Below are 24903 nucleotides of genomic sequence, written 5' to 3'. Positions count from 1 at the left end.
CCTACTGAGGAGAGATAACCATGGGGAAATAAGGTTCAGCTGGAAAAGGAGTTACCAGGGAACTAACTAGGTTCAGCTGGTCCCAACTGCTGGAGACCTTTTTAAACCCTCCTTGGCATGGAAGCAGGGGGGAGAGTGAGAGAAGCTGCTAGCAAGTTAGGGGTAGCAAGGCTCTGAGCCCTTCCAGCAAGGAAGGCTGTGCTCTGTCCCCAGAAGGGGAGAAATCCAGCACAAGGGACTGACTGACTGAGGAAGGGATCAGCCAGACCCTGTGTGACTTGGAAGGATTTTGCTTTGCCTAAGCCTGTGTCTCCAAGGCTAAAAAGGACTGAGCCTGCTGAGGAGAAGCAGGTACTTTGCCACAGTGTGTATATATAAGAATAAAGTGTATAAGTGATAAAGATTATTCTTGCCAATGTGCCTTTGTCAACAGTGAATTTTATTTGCTATCAAGTTACCCATCTCCCTTACTTTGTTAGATCCCTCTGAAATGCCTCACCAACTTCTCTACACAAAATTCTTTTTAACTTTAAAGAATGTTTAACATCCTGGTTTGGCTGTTATTAACTATGGGCTTGATCCAAAGCCCATGGAATCACTGGAAAGACTCCATTTGGATCAGGCCCTAATGGAAGGACTGAGAAATCCTATATTTGGATCATAATAATATACATACACAAAACACTTTCACTCACCTATATGTATTAGTAACAATATCTTGCATTTCAATAAGCAACTTAGTCAAATTTGTTGGATTATTGTCAACAAACTAAGCATAACATCCCCATGAGATAGATAAAGGAAGCGCAGCCAGCTGCATTCACCTCTACAAGGCCACCAAAACACATCATCTGGAGTTCTCATTCAATTGCAGTCCAGTTTAGAGTTATCATGACAAGAGTCAAAGAAGTGTTAGAAAATGGTCAAGGGATCTACAGCTAATTTTTTTGAAATACCCTGAATGTAACAGTCTTTGTCTGATTTTTAGCCAGTTTTCCAGAAAGACTCTACTATGGGATAAGTTGTGGCATGCAAAATTGCAGGAATATTGGTTTCTTTGGATGAAGTTACCCTTTGAGAGTATCCCTTTAAGTAGAAACATGTTTCACTTTTAGACCGTTAACTGCTTCTGTTAAAAGTATTTGCAAAAAGGAGTGAGACTGCATACACTAACACTGGCACTTTTGCTAAGCAAAAAAAATAAATATTTTCTGTTTTTTAAATGCCAATTTAAAAAGTTAACATATGCTTCAATGCCATGTAATGCTTTCCTGTCGGAAAGGTTCTGTATCTAATTCTGTCAACTGATCCTATTTGTCCTTGTCACTGCTGCCCACAGAAACACTCCCTGCAAGCACAGAGCTTGATGTGGCTGCAACCAACAGCTAAGAAGAGCACATTATTCAGGTACTAGAACTGCTTTCAACTGGGCTAATCCTAAAATCTGTATTCCAGTGGATTCATTCAGTATGGATTATTGATTAGGGGCCTGAGCCAAGGCTCACTGAAATCAAATTCTTTCCATTGACTTCAGTGGGGTTTGGATCAGGACCTATCTGTTGATGATGGAACTGGAATAGCTATTCCAAAGGAGAAAATCAGCGTGGCATAAATCAGCCAACATGATTTTCAGCAGAGAGGGAATTCTTGGGTGTGTTATTTCATTCCTTTTTAGATCTGTACTCTAAGCACAGTCTCAAACAAGCTGCATATCAGGTGATTTGTGCCACCCGGTTCTGATATTTTCAAGGGATTTCTTCCTCTTGCTTGTATTATGTGAAAACAGTACAAAGGTCTCAACTGATGCAAAATGAAGTTGGCCTCTGTTTAGACCACAATGTCACACCAAGCTTGTGCTCCGGCCCTTCCATTGGCTCCCAGTTTGTTCCCACCAACAGTTCAAGCCCTTGAAAGTTGTTAGCAGATGAGGTCCAGCTATATTAGAGATTGGAGGCCAGATTCTGTGGCCTGACTCCACTCCCTGTTTGCTATGGTGCAAAGAGAGCAGAAAATCCCTGTATTTATAAAGCGGATAGAGGTGCTTGACTAAGAGGCAGCTACAATTGTTGCAGGGATGTGAGGGACAGAAGGGAAGCCTGACATATATTAGAACAGCTTACAACAAGGCTGGAGCCATTGCAGATGTGACTAGAAAATCAGGGAGCTGTGCCTCAGTGTCCCTATCTGTAAAATGGGGATAATTATGATTATCTGCTTTGTGAAGCACTTTGAGATCTGCTGATGAAAAGTGCTATAGAAAAGCGAGGCACTATTATTATCTAACCCCATCCTTTGAGCATGCTACAAAACCTTCCTCTTTGGTAAAGCTTTTCCACCAGGTGCTAGAACTCCAGTAGTTCTAGGAACAGAACAAAATCAGGGGGCTTCACAGAATGAACCTCTCCATGATAAACTGAGACCACACACAGTGGGAGTGGGATATAAACTATACAACACTCTGATTCACAGTTCATAGAACGAGACACAGAAACCAGCTGGCATCTGGTCCCACCAACCAATCTTTTTCTTCAAAAAAAAGAAAAAAGTGCTCTGATCCCCATCTCATGTTTTCCTTCACTACTTTCCTGCCTCTGCCCTTCTCCTCGGTTTTTCTTTCAATTACCTTTTTTCTTCATTCTGTTTTTCTATCAGTTGCTCCTTTGCCAGCCCTCCTCACCTTCATACCAAATCCAAGAGCATACAATGGCCAGACTTGCACAGAGATTCTATCACGTCTCCTTGCTCTTTCTCCACAGTACCCCCACTACTGGCTCCCCTTTGCAGCAGGCACTGGAAGATGTAGTACTGAGTTCACTGAGTCTGATCATTCTATTGCACAGATCCAGTGAAGGGACATCACCAGGCCCTCCCATCAAGATGAGCCCAGGACAGCTGTCCTGGCAGTCTACCAGCCTACTTCCCACCCCAGCATTAGCCAAGTCATTGAAACATACTAAGGGTAGAGGTCACCAAAACTTTCAGTCACAGAGGAAAACCATATAGGGGGAAAAAGATTTTAATTAACAAGTCCTTCCTTTTCAGCACAGGAAGTAGTGCTTCCTGAGTGGGGAAGAAGAGCCAGTTATTTTAAAGTTAAAATAAAAGCACAATTTTTACTGTTGTGTGAGGAGGGATTAACAGCAGCTCTCTACAAAATTATTGTAAAATTTGTCCAATTCTTGTAAAAGAGCAATAAATATGCAGTACATCTACAGAATTAAAAGCACTTGCCTTTTGCCTGCATATAGAAATGACAAAGGGCATGAATTTCAAGGAATACTAATAGTCCTTACTCAGGCAAAATATGTCATTGAGTTTAATGGATGGTATGAGTAAGGACTTCTGTAATGTACCTGTGACAGGTATGGTCACAGAGATCCCCCTGGGACTGTCGCCTGATCTGCTGAAATTACCTTTGAGTCCGTTTTCTCTGCCAGTGTGGGACTTCCAGAATCCTGTCCTGTTGAGCCAGACATGCTAGCCTGCTGCAACACAGACTCAGGGTCTGGACCATACCCCCAAAGCAGCAGGCTACCTGTCTACAGAACCCAGACACCCAGTTCTCAATGGGATCCAAACCCCAAATAAATCCACTTTACTCTGTATAAAGCTTATACAGGGTAAATTCATAAATTGTCCACCCTCTATAACACTGATAGAGAGATATGCACAGCTGTTTGCTCTGCCAAGTATTAGTCACTTACTCTGGGTTTATTAATAAAGAGAAGTGATTTTATGAAGTATAAAAATAGGAGTTAAGTGGTTTCAAGTAATAACAGACAACAAAGTAAGTCACCAAGCAAAATAAAGCAAAACCACGCAGGCCTAAGCCTAATACATTAAGAAACTGATTACAGGTAATATCTCACCCTCAGAGATGTTCCAATAAGCTTCTTTCACAGACTAGACTCCTTCCTAGTCTGGGCCCAATCCTTTCCCCTGCTACAGTCCTTATTAGTTCCAGCAGACATCTCAGGTGGTAAGCAGGGGTTTTCTCATGACTGCCAGCCCCCTTTGTCCTGCTCCACCCCCTTTTATAGCTTTGGCACAAGGCAGGAATCTTTTGTCTGTGCTTGTCCCCAGCCCCGCCTCATCAATGGAAAAGTACGATGATTAAGATGGATTCCAGTATCATGTGACATGGCCACATTTCACTGTAAGATCCCTAGTCTCCATTCTTCCTGGATTGGCTCACATGGACACAGGAAGGCTTGCAGGTAAATAAACCATTTACAACCAATTGTCCTAGTCAATGGGAGCCATCAAGAGTCTAAACCACCATTAATGGCCCACACTTTGCATAATTACAATAGGACCTCAGAGTTATACTTCATATTTCATACATGCATACAAATCGGAGGAATATATTCGTAGTTCATAACCTTTGTTATGATATCTTACAAGAAACCTTTTGCATAAAGCATATTCCAGTTACATCATATTCATACTCATAAGCATATTTCCATAAAACATATGGAGTGCAACATCACAGTACCCCAATATTTATCGGTCTTTATTGCCTTATATATTAACCTTATGTTTTTCATATTTTTGGGTGCTGCTCCTGTAAAAGCAACGCTAGCTCAGGTTTTGTCTATAGTAGAATTGTTTTGCCAAAACTCTTCCCCAGTTGCTGCCACTGGTTCAACTCCATCAAGGGTAGCAACAGCAGGGCCATAAGTGTAGGCAAGGTACAGGCAGCCACCAGTATTTTAATCACTATGTGAACAAGGTAGGGTCAGATAACCTGATGGTAAAACTGTCAGCAGTGGTGTGGAACACTCAACAGTAGCTCTTTTTGCTGATGTAATGGTATCAAAATATTGGCAAAAAAGCTAGTGTAGACATCCCCTAATAGCAAGGAGCACCTTGATGTAGACACAGCAGTGAAATGAGGACAGACACATGCATGGAATTATGTGGAAGTCTGCAACTTTTATTAAACTGTAGCACAAGGGAGGGCACTACCCACCGATCACCCATACTCTCCTTTACCAGGCATTAATTGGTTCTAGTGTGGGGCTCACATGGCTCTTTATCATATAACCCATAATGCAGGTGACTCTCTGCAGCCTACCCGCAGGACACAGCTCTTTTTGAGTCCTAGCTCCCTCCCCCACATAAAGGGGACAGTGTGCAAAGGGGTAGGGATCTCGGCCTGCAAGGGCCCCAAGGTCTGACGACAGCTCATGAAAGCCACAAGGTCTCACCCTATCCCAAGAGCCCAAGGCCCATCACCAAAACCCAGGTATTTCACTTCTGGGAACAGTTCATTTTATCCTTTTAACCTCATGAAACCAGCCACAAGTTGCCACAAATTAACAATTCAACCCAAGTACCTCAGTTAGGTACTGAGTGCATTCCTACTTAACACACAGTGGCTTGCAGGTGCTGCAAGGAAGGTGGAAAAACTCCTTGATTCTCTGCCAATTGGCCTGTGGGAGAAGAAATTCCTGCCTGACCCCCCAACGGGCTATTGGCTAGATCCACAGCAAATGTCAGGCTGGGTTCCCATTCCTAATTTGAGGTGGATAAGGTAGGGCTACTGGAACAGAGCCGAAAGAGGCTCCACCTGGCCCCATTCCATGTTACATTCTGGGAGCTGGGAAATGCTGGCCAATCAGCTGTTGTAATGGTAGTAAAATGTTGGCAAAGAAACCCAGTGCAGACATTGCCTAACAGCAGAGGGCACAATCTTGCAGATGTTACTCATGTTAATAAACACTATCTCTGGTAACAAGTATTTGTAGACTTATGCTCAAAATAATAACATGTACACTTTTCACAAAGCCATCATTCCATATGTGACCTTTCAATACACATCCCCAAAGGAAACCTCAACAACAGCATCAAAAGATGGGCCTGGGAACTTAAATTCATAATGCTGCTAGATACTAAAAGCCATGGACTCAACAGGTACACTGATTTTATGCCCCATTACAACAATTTGCCTGCTAACCCTTAACTGCCCACTTCAAATTCCCTTTGCATAACAATCTAACCCTTATTGCCTACACCTATATTTTCTGACTGCCGCTTGTGGGTTCATTAACAGGTTCCTTCATGCAGTGACAAGTTATAGAGAAGGACCCAAGTTCTATCTGATCTTGAGGGTTCACTCCTGCCTTAACACATTTTTTTAAATCTATCCCTAGGTTATGACATGTTTAATTTAAAAAAAAAAATTCAAAGCCCTGCTATTTTTTTCACCTTTGTAAATACTTTCAGTCAATCCATTTTAATATAACATTAGAGATAAATGAAGCAAAATATTCCATTATTCTTATTGCACTCCATGTAAGTAAGTGAATTTGATTATGATACAAAAGGAAAGAATTTGTAATCATTAACTATAATGTTTTTGGGAAGGAGATTAGATAGGAGACTAGCATCATTAGAGGTTTTTATCTAAAGATTTCCTGCCTGGGGTAATTGTTCAGAGGAGCAGCAGTAGTCATAGAGGGATTATGTCATTTATTTTCTTGACTAAAGCTATGGGCTAAGCATTGTTTTATGGATTCATTTGAATTTTTTATTTTATTTTTACAAAAAGTGAGACTGTCTTTTTTGTTGAACTCATAGACTTTAAGATCAGAAGTCATGCTTTTGGTGGAGTTGAAGGGATTCTATTCTTTCTTTTTTCTTACAAAATACATCAGAAAACTGTGGTTAAATGATATTTCACTTTCAGTGTATTGTCAGCTAAATCCTTCGAGATTGTATTATATTGCTGGACAAGCCAACAGTTTCAATCATATTTATTAGCAATATAAGCATGAAAATAGTTGAAAATATGTTCTTTTACTTGTATTATTCATCTATGAAACATGACTATTTTGACCTATTGATAAGAATGTCAATACATCACTATAATGTAAGTCTACACAGCAGTCCTATAATTGATCACACACTCAGACACAACTTGCATCTGTTATCTAGTTTTTCCAGATGCTTTTCCTATGCTGTGTGTTCTTGGATGTTATTTCTGTCTTGTATTCCCTTGTATGCTGCATTTCCAATAAAAGAAATGTAAAAAGAAAAAAGTGTGCATTTTATATAAAATCTAAAATGATAAATGTTTTTCTGTTTCTCACCCATACGTGTGTGTGTGGGGGAGGGGTGAGATGCTTTTTGTTTTTAGAATCTCATTACTGGAAACAGAAAAGTGGGAGAACATAAAAATGTTTCCTTAGAGGTGACTTGCAAGGATAAAAAATTGAAATTATTCTGGTTTTTGCTTCCTTGTGATTTAATAAAAAGGACTGAAAATCTTTTTGTTTTTTCTTTTAACTTTCTGATTACTTTTTACACTGTAAATTCAGGTTTTGTATACCCAAGAAATCGAAGGACAACTGAAAAACGAATGGGATTAAGACATCACAAGAAACAAGAACAAGTTGAGTAACAGAGAGAGAGAAATATTTTTAGTCAGACTGCTTAAAGTGGTTCAAGCTAGGGCTTCAGCAGGTTTAAATTACTGCATTTAATGTACCTGCACTGATGTCAGTGTGTGTGTGTGTGTGTGTGTGTGTGTGTGTGTGTGTATATATATATATAATATATATATATACACCAATTTACATGATGTGAGGCTCGTGCTCTTTGCTTTTTGTTAACACCCATTACACCAAAATACCTAATAAACTCTTGGGAGAAAGGATTTCTTTGCTGAACATTCAACTCCCCCATTCCTTCAAGTAAGGTGTGAGAAAGCTCATAATACACATTTGAGACCCCTAAGAATTATTCCAGCAAAACCAGGGAAGATCAATTTTGATGTTCCTGCTGTCTGGTTTTGTGCTATGGCTCTCAGATGCCTTATAAGAAGTGATTGGGTGCTCAATCAAGCACATGTAATAAGCAGGCTTTCTACCAAAGTATTTAGTATTCCTTTTTTCCTTTTCTGAAAAGGGATAAAGGACTCCAGCAAGTGCACTTAATATCAGCAAATTTGACAGATAATGTTGGCCTCCTTTTTTTTCCCAATTGTGCAAATTCAACTCTAAAATGTAATTTTTTAAAAAAGTTGTGCCACAGAGATTTCCCCTAAAACCTTCTTTAATAAAAATTTCTCTAAAGGTAGGTGAGGGGGAGAGAGATTATATAACAATTCTTTTTCTATTCCTCTCTTAGCAAGCATGGGTTGTTAAGCAGTTAGTTTTCAAAATAGTCATTCTTTCTTTCCTCTGAACTGAAATGATGATTTGCTTAGGCTACTAGAATTACTATTGTGCCAAAGTGGCACAAGTGCATCACAACGTCAATAGATTATAACCTTTAGGAATTTGGGAAGCACTTGCAATGGAAAAATATCTATAACTCTAGAAGGCACTCTTATAACAATTATCTGAACACCTGACTGCCCTTTATCAATTACACTGAAAAAGGATTAGTAATTAGAAGTTCAGAACATTTGACCAAGTTCTCTCTGTACTAACAGGATTATTTCTCCCTCTGTGATAATTGGTCATATGCAAGACAGATTAAGTGTCTAATGTGAGGACTTTGTGATCCTTACCTGTACTTCCCAATGTACTCTTTGTTCTTATTATGTTAATACCTTGCGATATTGTCTGAGAATGTATCTGTCTAGACTTCTATACCTCACTGTGATGTCTGAGCTCATCACAGGACCATTAATGTGTAAAAACATGTTATTAATGAGGCATCAGGACCATTCTATCTAGGCTTCTATACCTGACTGTGATGTCTGAGCATGTCACAGGAACATTCTGTCCCCAAGTTCTCATACTCTTCCAGTATCACTTGGTTGCTCCTGTCATGGTGGAATTAGGTCTTTTGGCATTCTCTGGAGAGGACTCCTAAGGTCTTGCCATTCCCCACCCCAGTGCTGTCCCTAGGAGAAGGCCTGTAATCTCTATTTTGGGGTTAATCCCCAGCAAAAATTCAGAAATAGCTCAGGGAGCCACTACTAGCCAGAAAATACTTAAGTGCAGATAAGCCAAGGTATGTTGCTTCAATAAATCCACTAGATTCAGAGGGAAAAGGTGACAGAGTGCTGGGCTGATTGGAAATTAGACCAGAGGAGCACTGGAGAAACAAGGAAACTTGAACTGTATTTTTTAAAAGTTCTTTGTCTATAAAGCTGCATGGACACAATGCCATTAGAGATTTTTGCAAAATTGCTGCCAATTCAAATAAACTCAGACCCTTGCAATAAAACCCTCTCTCAAGAGAGTGACTTGTGTATTCAAGCCTGAGTCTCTGGGGAATTTTTGACTCTTGTCATTCTGCCCTTTGACCTGTGACAAGCTCTCAGTCTTATTCTAGGCCTGCTTCTTGCTTGTATTTCTAGGGGTTGGCAGCATGAAGCAAGGGGTAGTCTGCCAGTGTCCCGCTCTGAAATCCTGCTCAGGAGTTGAAACAGCCTCACAGACATACATGAAGAATCACAGTTATCTCTGTACAATTTAATCAGTTTAATCAGACAGGGATTCTGCAAAGTTTCACCCACAATTTAACAAATGCTTTCCATCTCCCTCCATTTTTCAAGGCGTGGTTCTGTTTCCCAGATTCTTATATGAAGATTGTGGTAAATTTGACAAAACACAACTATATTTAAAGTTATTTAAATGCAAATAAAACATCAGAACAATTTTAAAAGACATGAAAAATATCTATTTTTGAACAGGCTGAAAAATGATTAAACAGAATTTTATAAAATTAAAAAAAAAAAGTGTCATCTGGTTGAGCACAAGCATAAGAAATTTCAGTCCAAAGATGATTTTTTTGAGAAAGTTATAAGTGCCTGAAAACAGAAAAGAACACTGTGAAAGTGCTTTGTCAGCCATGATGGAACCTGGCTACTTCACAGCTGTAATAAATATTTAGAGACCACACATTGAAATAAATTGATGCTTCATGTGAAATCTTGGCACCACTACAGATGAGACTTTTGCCACTGGCTTTAATTGGAGCCAAGATTTCACCTTTGTGCTCTGGCTACACTAGAGATCTTACAGAGGAGCAGCTGCACCCCCTGCAAACTCTCTATTGTAGCCACTCTAAGCCAATGGGAAAGCACCTTACTCCCCATCAGTGGAGCATCTGAGAAGACAATGGCAAATCCAATTGCAAAGACATTGACACCTTGCAACCAACAACTCAGAGGGATAGGGACAGAGCTTGAACCAAGGGGTTCATTATAGCTTGGCTGGGCTCTGGGCTAGCCAGAATGAGCTATGCTTTAACCTTCATTTCTCTAGATTACCTCAAAGATTTCCTATGCTATGTTCCAGTTAACAAATAAACCTGACTGTTTTGACAACACTGTGTAAGAGTCATTGCAAATGCTTGGCGAGGCGCATTAATCCCTGAAAAGTGTACTAGTCTCCTTGGGACCTGTGTCAGCTGGACTCGCTGAACAGAGCTTACGATGTGAAGCAAGAGTGCTGCAGGCCCAGAGGTCCAGTGTAAGGAGGCAATGAAGACATGTGGCTTACCCTGGAGGAAGACTGAGACCCTGAAGGAGTCTGGCACACTGAAGGGGTTCCTCCTAGAGACTGTTCCAAATCTGGGGCCATAGCAGCAATCCTGTGGATCTGTGACAAGGGTACCTGGAGAGCAATAGTGATATGTGGGATCAAGATCTCAAGCAGATTTTTAGGGTAGAACATGTTGCTTCTGTAATTCCTTATAATAGCTTGATATTACCTTCATGAAGGTCACTGGGCCAAAGTGTTGTCTCATCAGGTCTGTAATTTCTGATGCTAAAACGTCTTAGGAAAATACATTCTGTTGAAAGCATTTTTGCTAATAGCATTAAATGTGTGCAGGCAGGATACATCTCTCCTCCTATAAAAAACTATACACATGATTAAAAAAGGACTAGAACTCAGGGAATTATTCTGCCTGAAACTTAAAGAAGGCAAAGGAGCTACTGTAACATAGTCCAGCGGAGACTCTATAAATAACACCCTAATCTCGTCTGCTAAAGTAAAAGCATTACTTTAGCCTTCCAGCTGAAATATTATGGTATGTTCTGTAAGTGCGTTTAGCTACAAATATTAAATCATCTTATTGTTTTAATTTATGTTAGTAATGCAGTATTAGATAGCAGGATGACTGACATTATTTCAGAGCATCCTTAATGGCTGATGATAGAGCCAGACCTGAATGAAGAAAGAATGAGGAAAAGTCACAGTTCCCCCGCTAGCACTTTCTCCCATAAATGTGAGGTGATGAATTTATTACTCTTGAAAAGCCGGACTGATAGGACTGGAAACTGAAACCATCTACTTATCCATAACACAGATGTAATACAAGCAATGGCAATGTAAGCTTCTTCATGCTGCTGTGCCCTGCCAATGTGCCTCTCTGATGTGGAGCTAGTACTGAGCGAGCAGCTTATACTTCGCTCCATTCAATCTCTCTGTTGAAATTGCCAACAGGGATGCTGCTCTATTCTGCAGCTCCTTTTATATGGCCCTCCTGGCCACTGATTAGACATTCCAGCAGCCCCTCTGATTGCTTGCCTCCTTGCAACCACTCTAAGCCACTTGGAGGACCTCTCCACTGCTCTTTTCCTGGGATGGGTGTGGCAGAACCCTGAGGCCTCCAGGAGGGAGCCTTTGGGCCTAATCCAGCCATCATACTGACCTAACCTCATTCCTTCAAATACCCTTTTGTTATAATATTGTGGCTAGATAAGTTATATTGTTGCTCACATAAGGTATGTCTACACTACAGCTGGGGGTGAGCCTCCCAGTCCAGGTAGACAGACTCAAACTAGCTTGGCTCAAGCTAGAGTGCTAAAAATAGCAGTGTGGATGTTGTGGCTCGGGCGGCAGCTTGGGCTTTCAAGCCTACTCTTCTCTTAGGTCTGAGCTCAGGTGGCTAGCTCATGTCTCCACTGGAGCCACAATGTCCATGCTGCTATTTTTAGCATGCTTGAACTAGCACGAGTCTATCTACCTGGGCTAGGAGGCATGCTCCTAGCTGCAGTGTAGACATACCCATAATGGCATACTGGTCAGAGTGATAAACCCTATTTACAAACTGCACATTGTATAGTGAAATCAGTAAACTGTGGGGGGACCTGTAAAGCCACGTGGTAGAGTTTGATTAATATAAACTGCCTGCTGCCTCAATTTATTGTTTCAAGATTCTCATATTCCTGTACTTTGAAAAGGTACCTCAGCCTTTGGAATTTATGTTCTGGCATTTGTTGTCTGGTAAACCATAAAGAAAATGACAGGGCATCCTGCTGTCCTTTGGTGTCTTTATCAAGAGTTAGATAAAGTCAGATCTTTATAAGAGTGTGCTAGATCTCAATAGTAAATGCAGTATCTTGTATTTCATCTTCTAGCAGTTAAATAACCCATAGACACTACCTACCCGATTAACAGAACATTATTCCCTTTAGTCTGTCTTTGCATCATTAGCAGTTTAATACATAATATGTATGTTCTCTTGCGCACAAGTACTGTATGTTCATTAGTCTGCAGCACACACAATATTACTGAGACAACCACATTAATCTCAGACAAGCTATTTACATCACCAGTCAGGAAAGAAAACAAATACAAAGACAACAGGCACTAAGTACAGTGAACTGTATATGTTCACTCTTTCATAGTATGAATCACCAGTTGAGGTTAATGTTATTGCCATCACAACAGCAAGTATTCCCTGTGGTGTTCCCAGGAATAGAGCAGTGGCTGTTAATACAGCAGTCAGATGACTGATCCAAATTCAGGGCAAAAGGAGTTGGGCAATGACCCAACAGTATTCTTCCTGAGCTGTGAGATAGAACATGGAAAATGGATGATGTGGTTGTTCTATATCAGCTGTAACAAAAAAATGCCTCTCTTGCCTTATCCCCAGCAAACACTGGGTTTAAATGTATGTCACAGTTATTTTTAACTTTGAGAATTAAAGCACTATTGGTATTAGAAGAAATTAACTTTTTTGCATACATGCATTATAATATAGATATGTATCATATATCACACTGTGCTCTCTTCAACAATGTATTGCTTAGAAAAAAAATTGCTAATAGGGATGCTGATTAATGTGTGATTATTACTTTTATAATATGGATACTTATCCACTGGGAATTAGTATTTTTGTTTTAAAAAGAGGAAAGATCCTGAACACAAAATTCCCAGGACCCCAGGTTCCCTTTCCAAAATTACAAATTACACAGAAGAGGAAAAACTTGTCACAAATTGCCACAGCATAAAAGTTACAGAAGAAAACCCAGGTAAAAATCCTTTTGGAGGTATGCAAGAGGAGTTTGCAGGCTTGTGCTGTGTCAAAGGACATAGCCTTCTGTTCATGTACAGGGTCCAAGAATGATACCTGCAGAAATCAGCAGACATTGGATTATTTAGTTTGTGGGCCAATTTCTTTAGACTTGCTTTGTGTCTCATTACCCACCAACTCCTTCAACCTAGTCGCGTCTATTAATTCTGCAGGTTTGCCCTGGGCTGATGCCACTTTGAAGAGCCACCATCTGTTTTACCCCTTCAGCTGGCCTGTCCTCTCAAAACCTGCAGTCTCAAGTTTATGCAGTGAGAGTCCTCAGACATCCCAGGAGAAGCAGGGGATGATGCTTCTTTAGTGGCTATTTCCTCTCCCTTTTTCACCAGCTGCAGGGGAGCTGTAAAGTGGGGATGCTAAGAGCCATTGAACCAAACTGTAAACCCGTATATGATGATAACCAATTCAAGCCAGGGGATACAGCAGCAGCCCCCCGGCACCCCTACTTCCAGCACCTATGAATAGCTGCTATTTGAGCCTGTTTCAAGTGCCCCCACCCGCTTTCAGTGGAGCAAATTATTTGGCCCTAAATCCATCGTGGACTTTGTTTTCTCTTCGCAGTCTCAGCATTATGCGGACTATATTAATTACTTATCTTTTTAAGCACTTAGAAAAAGTAAAGCACTGTGTAAAATATTGTAAATGTTAAACATTTTTATGTTTAACTAAACGTTAAACTTTTGACTTAAAAGTATCCAAGAGAATACTTGTACAAAGTCTAAAAAAGAGGCTTTTAAGAAGGACTAGCTGCAATGCAACCCAAAACCCAGAAACCCTTGGGACTCAAGTTTGTGCTTTACTCCCAGGCCAGCAAATACTGGCATTGCTAGCTGTGATGGCAAGTGCTCTCAACCTGTTGTGGTTATGCCTCTCAAATGAACCCCTCTGCCTGACACTTGGTATGGCATTGAGAGGATGAAAGAAGCCACATCCTGCTCACTTTGACAGGCATCCTTGGTGTAAGGAAGTAAAAGGGGGACATTTTGGATTCCAGATGATCTCTGGCTGAAAAAGACAAAAGTAAACAAAAGCAGAAAGGGAGACAGGAAATGCAAGGAGTTCAATTTCATTGGTGCCCTTGAAGTGCAAGTAGGATAAAAGGTCAGGATTTGTTTCTGTAATTCCAAGTTCAGAGGAACATTCTGCTTTGAAATCAGAACATAGTTGGACATGTTCAGTATAAACCTTCTCAACAGCAATTTATTTCATGGAAATCAGTTTTGCATAAAAACAGATTTTGATAGGTTTTCAAAGGGTATTTCCATACTTTCCCTAATAAGGCAAAACTAAGAAATTGCAAGTGGTCCCCTAAAATGAAATCAAGTCTGACTTTGCTCTTATAGTGCACAATGATCCCATAGTAAGGCACAAGCTTAAGAAGCAGGAAACTTGGGTTCTATTCTCAGTACTGCCATAGATTTCCTGTGTCATCTTCAGCAAGTCTCCTCTTCCTGCTTCCATTTTCTTATGTATAAAATGGGGAGACGAGGTCTCCCTTAATGCACAGGGCTATTTGTGATGAAAAGTGTATACATGGCTCTGAGATCCATGGATGGAAGGAGTTATAGAAGCTTTATTAGGCACGGCTTTGACTTCCAGTTGTAGCAGAAGAGGTTCTATATGGGAGGAAGTTGTCGGGTGCATTTTGTCCTTGCCATCATGAATGGATGTATAATTTGAAAAAAAAATGCAGTAAAATTAAAAAAAAAATCACAAAAACCGTAATGCTCCCCTGCCTCTCAGGTTAATAGGTCAGTGAACGAAGAGGGTATTTTTTGTAAAGAAAGCGTTGTTGTAGCATAGTGCCTCCCAAGCATCCCTTCTTAGTGCCTCTGCAGTGGCCTGCCCCTGTTTTGCCCTCTAAGAACTCAGCCAGTTCAAAAATCCCCAACAGGGATCCAATTTATTTAGTCTCCTGGATATACACTGGCCCTCCAGACCCCAGAACTAGTTCGGCCTCACACCCAATAGTTCAAAATAACCCATGAGGGTTGCCTACACTTGAAATGCTACAGCTGCACTGCTATAGCACTTCAGCATAGACACTACCTATGCCGAAAGGAGAGGTTCTCCTGTTGAAGTAGGTAATTCACCTCCATAAGAGGCTGTAGCTAGGTCGACGGAAGAATTCTTCATGTGGAGCAGTTTGTTTACATACACAGGGATGTCCCTTGAATCCTCCTAACACATTTTGGTGAAACTTTCATGGAGGTACTCTGCAATCCTCTCCCGAAGGTTTCTAGGGATGGCAGCCTTATTTCTTCCTCCGTAGTAGGTCAATGATGCTACAAGAGACCTGAATGGCGGCATCGGGTTACGTTTCCAATCCTCTAGAAAATTATTTAATCAGAACAGGCTGTGATCTTCCGCAAAAGTCTTTGAGGTAATTGTTAATGAGCTGCTATATACCGATGGCTGTGCTCTAGAGGCACATACTCAGAAGATACACCCTTGATTATGGACAAATTCACAGTCTGCAGAAAGGTACAGGCTGACAATCAATTTGAAAAAGACAGAAGTCATGTAGCAACCTGCACCATATGGATTTTGAGGCACAGACACTGAGTTGTAAATAGCGTCAAATTCAGCAGGCACAGACTGTAATCTCTTGCTTGTCATTGAGCTACCTGTGCTCATCATGCAGAAAGGACTGCCACTCTTGCATTGGTCTTTTTAGGCACAACCACACACACAAGATGTAAAACTTGCCAGCGTCATCTTCGGTCACAAAGGACGACAATGATAACAATCTGGACTGAAGTTTTAAGTGTCCAACAAAGATTAAATGTATAGGGATGATCATTTTAACTTATAAGGTATTGTATACAATTGTTGCTGAAAGTTACCACAGACTGGAACCAAAGGAATGATATAATCTGAGTTTGTCTGAAATGAAAGAACTGTTGGTTATGGGTATCAACACTTCTAGAGAAGCTACAAAATTACCTTATCAACAGACCAGAACTTTCATATGTTCTGCACAAGGAACAGCAATAATTTGCCATATTTTTGGATCTTTCTTTTCTGGGGAGCAGTCGGCAACATACTCACTACCAATAGCACCACACCCTGGGACCATCTCCCAGGCTTTTACCATCACATTGTTGGGCCTTCTTTTTCCTGGCTCAGAAAGATGTCCTGATCAGATGAGAAGTGTGGACCAGATGACATCATCATTACCCAAGCTATATCCTTCACAGCCCATGAGATGGGAATCTTTTATTCTATCTCAAGTGTGTCAGTTTCCTCCTCACCTTATTCCTCAGATCTTTTAATTATCTTTTGCTTTTTGCCTGCTGGCTAAAAAGAGTTTGATAATAGTTAGGACAAAGCTTAAACCTTATCTTAAAACCTTTCCTCTGATCAGTTTGGCACCTAGAAGCATGTCCCAAGCAGTCAATTCCAGAAGAATAAAGATAGTGTCTCAAAGTGGTTAATATGGCTGTGCATCTCAGCAAGGGATAAAATAGTGCAACTTAGCCAGACATTTTTTAACAATAGGAAAGTGAAGCTCTGGTCCTTTATGCTGTGCCTATGACCTGCAAGAAACTGAACTGCAAGCATAAGAGACTGAAGCTGCATTTTCTTATCTTCTGTTATTTTCTGATGCCTTCTCTCTGCGTGTACATTCATCCTGTCTTAAGAAAAAACAGGAACTGACTTTAACAACAAAACCCCAGAGCTACAACCTAAAATTGAATCTCTCTTTTCCCCAGCAAGGACATTTGATACAATCTGGCTGTCAAGCAGGGGTTTTTTCTTTTAAAAAACTCTATATATCTGTAGAAAGAGTGGCTGTGGGGATGGGAGGAGATAAAGGAAACTGATACAATCAACATTTATTTGTATTTGAGTTTTAAATAGTTTTCTTTTTTCTCTTTTCTCTTTAATAAATGTTGAAACAAAATTTTGTTGGCGATGTACAACAAATGAAACCAAGTGTCAGGAATGGGGGCCTGCATCTGCATCTGCTTAGTCGTCAGCCAATTAGCACAGCTGGGTTACAGCAGAATCACCTGATTGGCTAAGGCAGTCATGTGGCTTAGTCTTAATCCCAACAGCAGAGGATCAATAGTTGCTCAATGACTCATAGACTTTAAGGCCAGAAGGGATCATCATGATGATCTAGTCTGACCTCCTGCACATTGCAGGCCACAGAATCTCACCGAACCACTCGTGTAATAGACCCCTAACCTCTGGCTGAGTTACTGAAGTCCTCAGATCATGATTTAAAGACTGGAAGTTACAGTGAATCCACCATTTACATTGATTTAAACCTGCAAATGGCCTATGCCCAATGCTGCAGAGGAAGGAAGAAAAAAACCCAGGGTCTCTGCCACTCTGACCCAGGAGAAAATTATTTTCTGACCCCAAATATGTGATCAATTAGACCCTGAGCATGTGGGCAAGACTCACCAGTCAGACATTTGTGAAATAATTCTCTGTAGTAACTCAGAGCCCTACCCATCTAGTATCCCATCATGGGCTGTTGGGGATATTTGCTGCTAGCAATCGCAGTTTGGCTACTTGCCATGGTAGGCAATCTTATCATACTATCCTCTCCATAAATTTATCAAGCTCAATCTTGAAGCCAGTTAGGTTTTTTGCTCCCACTGTTCCCGTTGGAAGGCTGCTCCAGAACTTTACTCCTCTGATGGTTAGAAACCATCATCTAATTTCAAGCCTAAACTTGTTGCTTGCCAGTTTACATCCATTTGTTCTTGTGTCCACATTGGCACTTAACTTAAATAACTCCTACCCCTCTCTGGTATTTATCCCCCAGAAGCGGTCTCACCAGTGCCTTGTATAATGGTACTAACACTTCCCTGTTGCGACTGGAAATACCTCGCCTGATACATCCTAGGACTGCACTGGCCTTTTTCATGGCCACATCACATTTGCAGCTCATAGCCATCCTGTGATCAGGCAATACTCCCAAGTCTTTCTCCTCCTCTGTCAGTTCCAAGCTGGTAAGTCCCCACTTATAGCAACAATTCTTATTGTTAGTCTCTAGTGCAAAGTGCAAGATCATGCACTTTGCACTATTAAATTTCATCCCATTTCTTCCAGTTTTCAATGTCATCAATAGCTTCTGGTATGATATTCTGGTCCTTCTCCATATTAGCAATACCTCCCAACTTTGTGTCATCCACAAATTTTATTAGCACACTTTTTGTTCCAAGGTCATTAATAAAAATGTTGAATAAGATTGGTCCCAAGATCAATCCTTGAGAAACTCCACTAGTAAACTCCCTCCAGCCTGACAGTTCACCTTTCAGATCACCACTGTAGTCTCCCCTTCAACCAGTTCCTTATCCACCTTTCAGTTCTCATATTAATCCCCATCTTCTCCAATTTAACTAATAATTTCCCATATGGAACTCTATCAAATACCTTCCTGAAATCCAGGTAGATTAGATCTACTGCCTAAAAAATTGTTTATCTTCTGAAAGAAGGAGAACAGGTTGTCTGGCATGATCTACTTTTTCTAAAACCATGTTGTATTTTATCCCAATAACCGTTAACCTCTACTTTCTCATTCAAAATTTGTTCCAAGACCTTGCATACACTTGAGGTCAAACCAACAAGCCTGTAGTTTCCCGGATCCACTTTTTCCCCCCTTTCATAAAAATAGGAACTATATTATTATTTCTCCAGTCATAGTTTTCTGGTTCTTTGTGCTTACCTTACTCCAGCTGGGTTCCTGCTTTGCTGCTGCACTGCTTCAGTCTAGACCAGGGGTCGGCAACCTCTGGCACGCGGCTCGCCTTGCGGGCTGGGCCAGTTTGTTTATCTGCCGCATCAGCAGGTTCGGTGGACCGCAGCTCCCACTGGCCGCGGTTCGCCGTCCCAGGCCAATGCAGGAGGTGGGAAGCCGTGGCCAACACATCCCTCGGCCCGCAGCGCTTCCTGCCGCCCCCATTGGCCTGGGACAGCGAACCGCGGCCAGTGGGAGCTGTGGTCTGCCAAACCTGCCGACGCGGCAGGTAAACAAACTGGCCCAGCCCACCGAGCCGCGTGCCAGAGGTTGCTGACCTCTGGTCTAGACCTTGTTTGCACTCAACCTGGAGCCTGCCCTGCACCAAGTCTTGTTCCAGTCCTGTCTCAGCCTTGCTTCTGTCTTGGAACCAGCCCTGCTCCTGCCTTCCCTGACTCCAGGTAATCTGGTTTTGACCTTTGGCTCTCATTCCAGACTCTGACTCCATCTTGACCAATGGCTCTGGCATTTAGACTCTGAGTTTGGTTCCAGTCCCCAGCACTGATGCTTGCTCTGACCACTGGGCCTCTGGAAACCACACTCCGAACCCAAGTGATTGCTTTATGCTTTTCAGCTTCTGTCTTAATTCTATTTCATTCTTCTATTTTTTTTTTTATTTTGGGCCAGTGCATGATCATAAGATCAGTGTATCCTAGTTACAAATGCAGTCTAAAATGTTATTTTAGTTCTGACATTATCTAAGAGCCATGTTAAACCACAACTACATTAGTGCATTCATGTGACACCAAACTTTAGCATATCCCTCCACCCATTCTGTTGCTGATATAAAGTTATTTCCTCTGTTAGAGCTATGTTTGACATTTTTTTTAAATAAGCTGGAAGTGTGCTAGCTTTCTAAGTATTGCACATTTTGCTACTACTAACTATTAAATAGTGTTCAGTGGCAGACTGAATTCATCTAGTAATTCCAAGGTACAGATTTCGGGAAAGGCAGATTTTTATTTTCAGAAAGAACTTTACATATATTACTTTAGTGGCTTAGTAATTTGTGGCAAGAAAACAATTATGTGAAGCAGGTTAGCTGATGGTTGGTGGCGTCTCCAGCATAGTTGTATTATAGGGAAGCAGTCGTGCCTAAAGCACTGGACAGGGACTCAGGAGATTGTGTTCTATTCCTGCTGGTGACCACAGGCAAGTCACTTTCCTTTCTCTGTGCCTCAGTTTCCCCACATGTAAAATGATACTGGCCTCCTGTCTAAAGCACTTTCAGATTTCTGGATGAAAAAGATCTAAATAAGTGCTCTGTATAATTGTTATTTACCTGTTTTCTGTAGTGGTCTGGTGTGCACTAAAATCTAAGATTTATTTTTTTTTTGTTAAGGAAAAATCATAGTGATAATTAATTTGGTTTGTTTCTCATGTTCTACTATGTTTTTTTCCAAATTCCTACTCTACTTTTATATCTAATGTCAGTGGGTATGAGACAATTAGTCATTTGTATATCTTGCAAGATGTCTTTTATTACTGAAATTCATAACAAAATTATCCACGCGTGATATTAGCTCACTTTCCCATGTATTGATTAAGTGCTGTTATTGTAAACAGTTTTTCTTTTGTTTCTTACCCCTACTTAGTTTAAATGAAGCCACTCCAGATAGATTTGTCCACTTGTTATGACATTTTTTACTGTCCATTTGTGTATGTTTTACTGACTGCTCAGACGGAAAGTATTGTTCCCATTAGTGCCATGTCTTATATAAGTTCTCACTTTCAGGAAAATGAAGCCAAATCACCACCCTACACAGTGGAAATGAATGGGACATTTCACACTTCTCAGAGCTACTGTTGCAGGTTCTCTGCAAACTCTGGGAGACATTTGCATTGGTTACACTTGCTTTAAGGTTTTCTTAGCTGCCAAAGAGCTGCAGCCTCACTTTCACGTAAAAAAGAAAGAAAGGAAGGAAGCTGAGACTCTGGAAAACAACTGAGTTCTGTCTATACCCTGATAGTTGTTTGTGCCTTGTACATTTGGAAACACTGCATTAGTGTAAGCAGGATAAGTGGGCCTCCCCTGGAAAGTTTCTTGAGATGACTAAAGCCTATACTCAGGATGTGAAGACTGTCATCCCAGGTCGAGGCACCACCTTCTGTAAAATCTGCTCTTGGAGCCCCTAGAAGGTTCCAGTAGATCACTCTCTCTTCAGGACTGCTTACCTGAAGATGGTGCTCATAGCCAAAGGGAAATGTTTTGAGACCCCTAGTATATAATTTGGTCTTTCCAGCTGTGATCTGAAGTGTGCATTAATCCAGCCCTGTTGTTTGTCTATAAATGGGGTTAAAGAGCTTTACTCATCTTCATCTTAGATGTAATTGTGTGAATGGGTATTGTGACTGTGTAATATTACAGTTGCTGAATGATAATAAGAGGTGATGGCTGAAGCTTATATCTTTTAGATTTCCCTTGGCTATTCCCCTCCTTTTACCTACAAGTATTTCTGATATCAGATGCAGGCCCAACACTTGTCAGCCACATACATCACTGCACCAAACTTGCTGTTTATATGACAGTTTAGAAAAATAGTCTCTGCTTCACATGATCATAGCCTTCAGCAAAAGCAGGGTAGAATCCTGACAGATACACTAATTCATAAACGTCGCCTTTCCCTTTTAGCAGTGTTTCTTACTACTCGGTATCATTCATAAATTAGTGTTACTCTAGGTTACCCCAAAATTTTGGGTCTGTCATGAAGACATCAGACTAAAGGACCATACAATTAGCATACTCAAATTGATACTAAGGGAAACTAATTTAAACAGAGTGAAGCTCTGAGGGACATATACATTGACTTTTAAATTTCAATATGGTGTTGAGGGTGGAGGGGAACCTCCTTCAGCCAATTTTAATAGGAACATAGGATCTGCCATGGTGTATCAAACCAGTGATTCATCAAGTCCAGTATTCTCCCTTCTGTACTGGCCATTGCAAGATGCTTCAGAGGAAAGCAAAGAGCCATCATGGACCTGACTAATTTTGCTATTTGAATTCTACAAAAAATGCCCTATTCTTCTCACCCCTTGCCCCAAGTGGTTAAAAATTTTCAACCAATCCAGTGATATGAATGATTTAATACACTCTAATATTTACAGTTATTTATGCTCACTAGTGGGCAGTTCCATAGACAAATCCTGCTCTGTTCCTTTTGATCTGTCACTGTGGGTGAGACAATTTTATTTGCTTTAACTTTCATTTCTCCTCCAATCTACAGTATATTTCAATTCAGGGGCAAGCAAGTCATCAGTATTCACATAGCATCCCTGACTTCTAAACAAATATCAGGGGCTGTGTCCATCAGCCAGTCATCTGGTATTATAAAAAAAAATACAGCATCCATACAACATTGATAGAATTACACTTCTATTCACCAAAGTTCCTATGTTTCAATTATATACCATTGTTTTATGTCCAGAATTTCTGAAGGAGGCAAAGTCTGAATCCACATCAGAATACTTTGTGATTTTGATTCACTTCCAAATAGATACTAATGAATATTGGCTAGTGGTATATGTAGTAGATCTAAAAGGCAAAAGGCATACTAATATATTTTATTATTGTGTTGCTTATTTACTTATATTTTGCTGGATATAAATGTTTTACTTCCTTGTTCTCTTTAGGATTTTCATCAGGGCCTGTTTTTTTCTGTTTTTATAGCCTAGACTTTTCATCTGCTTTCTCCTTCCTTAAATCAGGTCTATTTTGCAGAGTGTTCTCTTTTTCTGTGCCATTTTATATTCTAAGTTTAAATAAGCAGGGAGTGCCAACCCGCATCAGACTATTGGGCCATCAGATCCAGTGTCCATCAGATCCAGTGTCCTGTCTCAAGAGCGTCCTGTACTTGATATTTAAAAGTGCAGAACACTGAAAACAAAGACAAAGCAACAAGGGAGGCACAGAAAGGGAGGCTGTAAACATTGGTATCTGCTTTGGATGAAGAAGTGCTGGACTGAATTTGTTGCTGTTTATCTCGATTATTCATAATTGTTTGCATTGTTATAGTGCCTAAAGGACTTATTCTGGAATGGAGTTCCTATTAGCATGCACTGCACACACAATGAAAAGATGGACCATGCCCCAAACAGCTAGCACTATAAATGTGTGATGGAAGCAAGACGTGGATACAACAAAATACAGAACTTCTTTTTCCCTCGTAGGTGATGTTGGATACAGCTCAGCCATTACAGCATAGTGTGAGAGTGAATCAGAGATGTAGGCAAGAGCTGCAAATACACAGATATCATACAAAATTGAGAGAAAGGGAGAAGAAGAGACCCTCTGCGGAGAGGTTGGATAGAAAACAGTCTCAGCTTAGAACAAATTTCTCCTAAACGATATGAAAAGAATGTTAGGGTTGCAAAGTAAAGCAAGGAATTGATTCAAAATGCTAAAGCAATTATTACCTTGACATCTCTTCTTTCCATTCCAGTCTGAATTCAGGGCAATGATGGGTGCTCCCTGCCAGGGCTTTGCTGCTGGGATCCATTGTGTGTATATCTGATGGGGAAGGGAGCAAATGCCAAACTCCCAAGTAAGAGACAATGTTGTGTTCAGTGATCTTCCCTCCAGCTGTAGGCTGAACTCCATAGTGTATCAACTGGGAGGGATTCCACACAGAGGAGAAGAAGAGAAGAGAATGTCATACTCAGAATGAGGGCCTGCAGATGATCTGGGAACAGCTAGTTAACTGCAGCTGAAACCCCCAATTGACCAGATCAGCTGAGTTGCATTGCCAGGAATGCTCCTAAGTCCAGCAGTTGGCAGTGGGCAGTGGCTGTGATTGGTCCTGTACCTGCCTTGTTCTGAGCCCTTCTTGGTCTGAGTCCTGGTTCCGGAGGGCAGGCCTGACTGTCCATGACAGTCACAGAGCAGGTGTTCCCTTCCATGTCACTACCTGACCCCACCACAGAAGGACTTGGTCTGACTCCCCTCTGTTGGGAAGGCAATGTAAATGACAAGCGCTAACGTGAGGCTGCCTTTCTGTATGGCCTCCTCAAAACATCATTTCTGATTGTGTGCATCAGTGTTTCTGGCAGGTCTGATTTTACCGTTGTTTGGCTTCTCGAGCTTTAATTTTGTTTCCAGCCAATTTGGCTATCAGTATATCATTTTCACCCTCCCCTTTTTATAATGCAAATGTGTACCACTCTTTATGCCTTTTATCTGATACAAGTATCTTTATTACAAGTTGTGTGGAAGAGAATAGGGAAGCCAACAAGAGCATTTCTGTCACTAAAATTATGACTGAGATAACACTCCTATTGGATAAGAGACACCCATAGCTATATTCATTTGCAATTAATCCTTTTAATTTGAATGTCAAACAGAATGAATAATACAGTGCCTTTTCTCTCTCTAAAAGGTTTGTTATACAGAAATTATATTAAGCACTATGGGAGTCTGAAAATGGACTGCCCAAACACTAAGCTAAAGGGCAAATGCCTGGACTGATAAGAAATGGAAGGTTTCAACTGGATAATGATTTACAATTTAAAAATAAGCTTGAATTTGGAAAGCCTCATTAAAATATTGTATCTGGGATTGGGGTTTAGTTATGAACAACTCATTCAGAGTTCTCTAAAAGTAATCTTATTTATTTAATAATTCAGCTCTGTTATCTCCACAAAAATGGAATAAGCTGTGATTATTCTTGAAAACTCAGTAACTAGCCAGATTTTGTTCATGCAATTTTTTTTTATAGTGTGCTCGTGAAAACTTTCATTTGTGGTTTTTTTATACAGAATCATTTTTGGGAAGTTTTCTGGATCATTTGTCAAGTTGAGCTTGATTGATAAGCAAGAGGCTTTTTAAAAAAAATAATCAAGAATCTCAGCATTAAAGTTTGATA

The 24903-nt window shown here is 40.6% G+C and overlaps 1 protein-coding gene across 1 annotated transcript in view; it reads left to right on the top strand.

Moving 5' to 3' along the window:
• The first annotated feature begins 236 nt into the window (after nucleotides 1-236).
• Nucleotides 237-24903, top strand: part of TRPC3 (transient receptor potential cation channel subfamily C member 3) — a 92832-nt gene continuing 68165 nt past the window's right edge. Inside the window, exons 1-2 of the mRNA XM_045017432.1 lie at nucleotides 237-351; nucleotides 1340-1407. Coding sequence (XP_044873367.1) covers nucleotides 1367-1407 — 41 coding nt within the window. The 5' untranslated portion in view covers nucleotides 237-351; nucleotides 1340-1366. The remainder of the gene's footprint in view (nucleotides 352-1339; nucleotides 1408-24903) is intronic.

This window comes from Mauremys mutica, chromosome 5 (genome assembly GCF_020497125.1).
Source record: "Mauremys mutica isolate MM-2020 ecotype Southern chromosome 5, ASM2049712v1, whole genome shotgun sequence".
In the NCBI taxonomy this organism is placed as follows: Eukaryota; Metazoa; Chordata; order Testudines; family Geoemydidae; genus Mauremys; species Mauremys mutica.
This window is presented reverse-complemented; position numbering and strand designations above follow the sequence as displayed.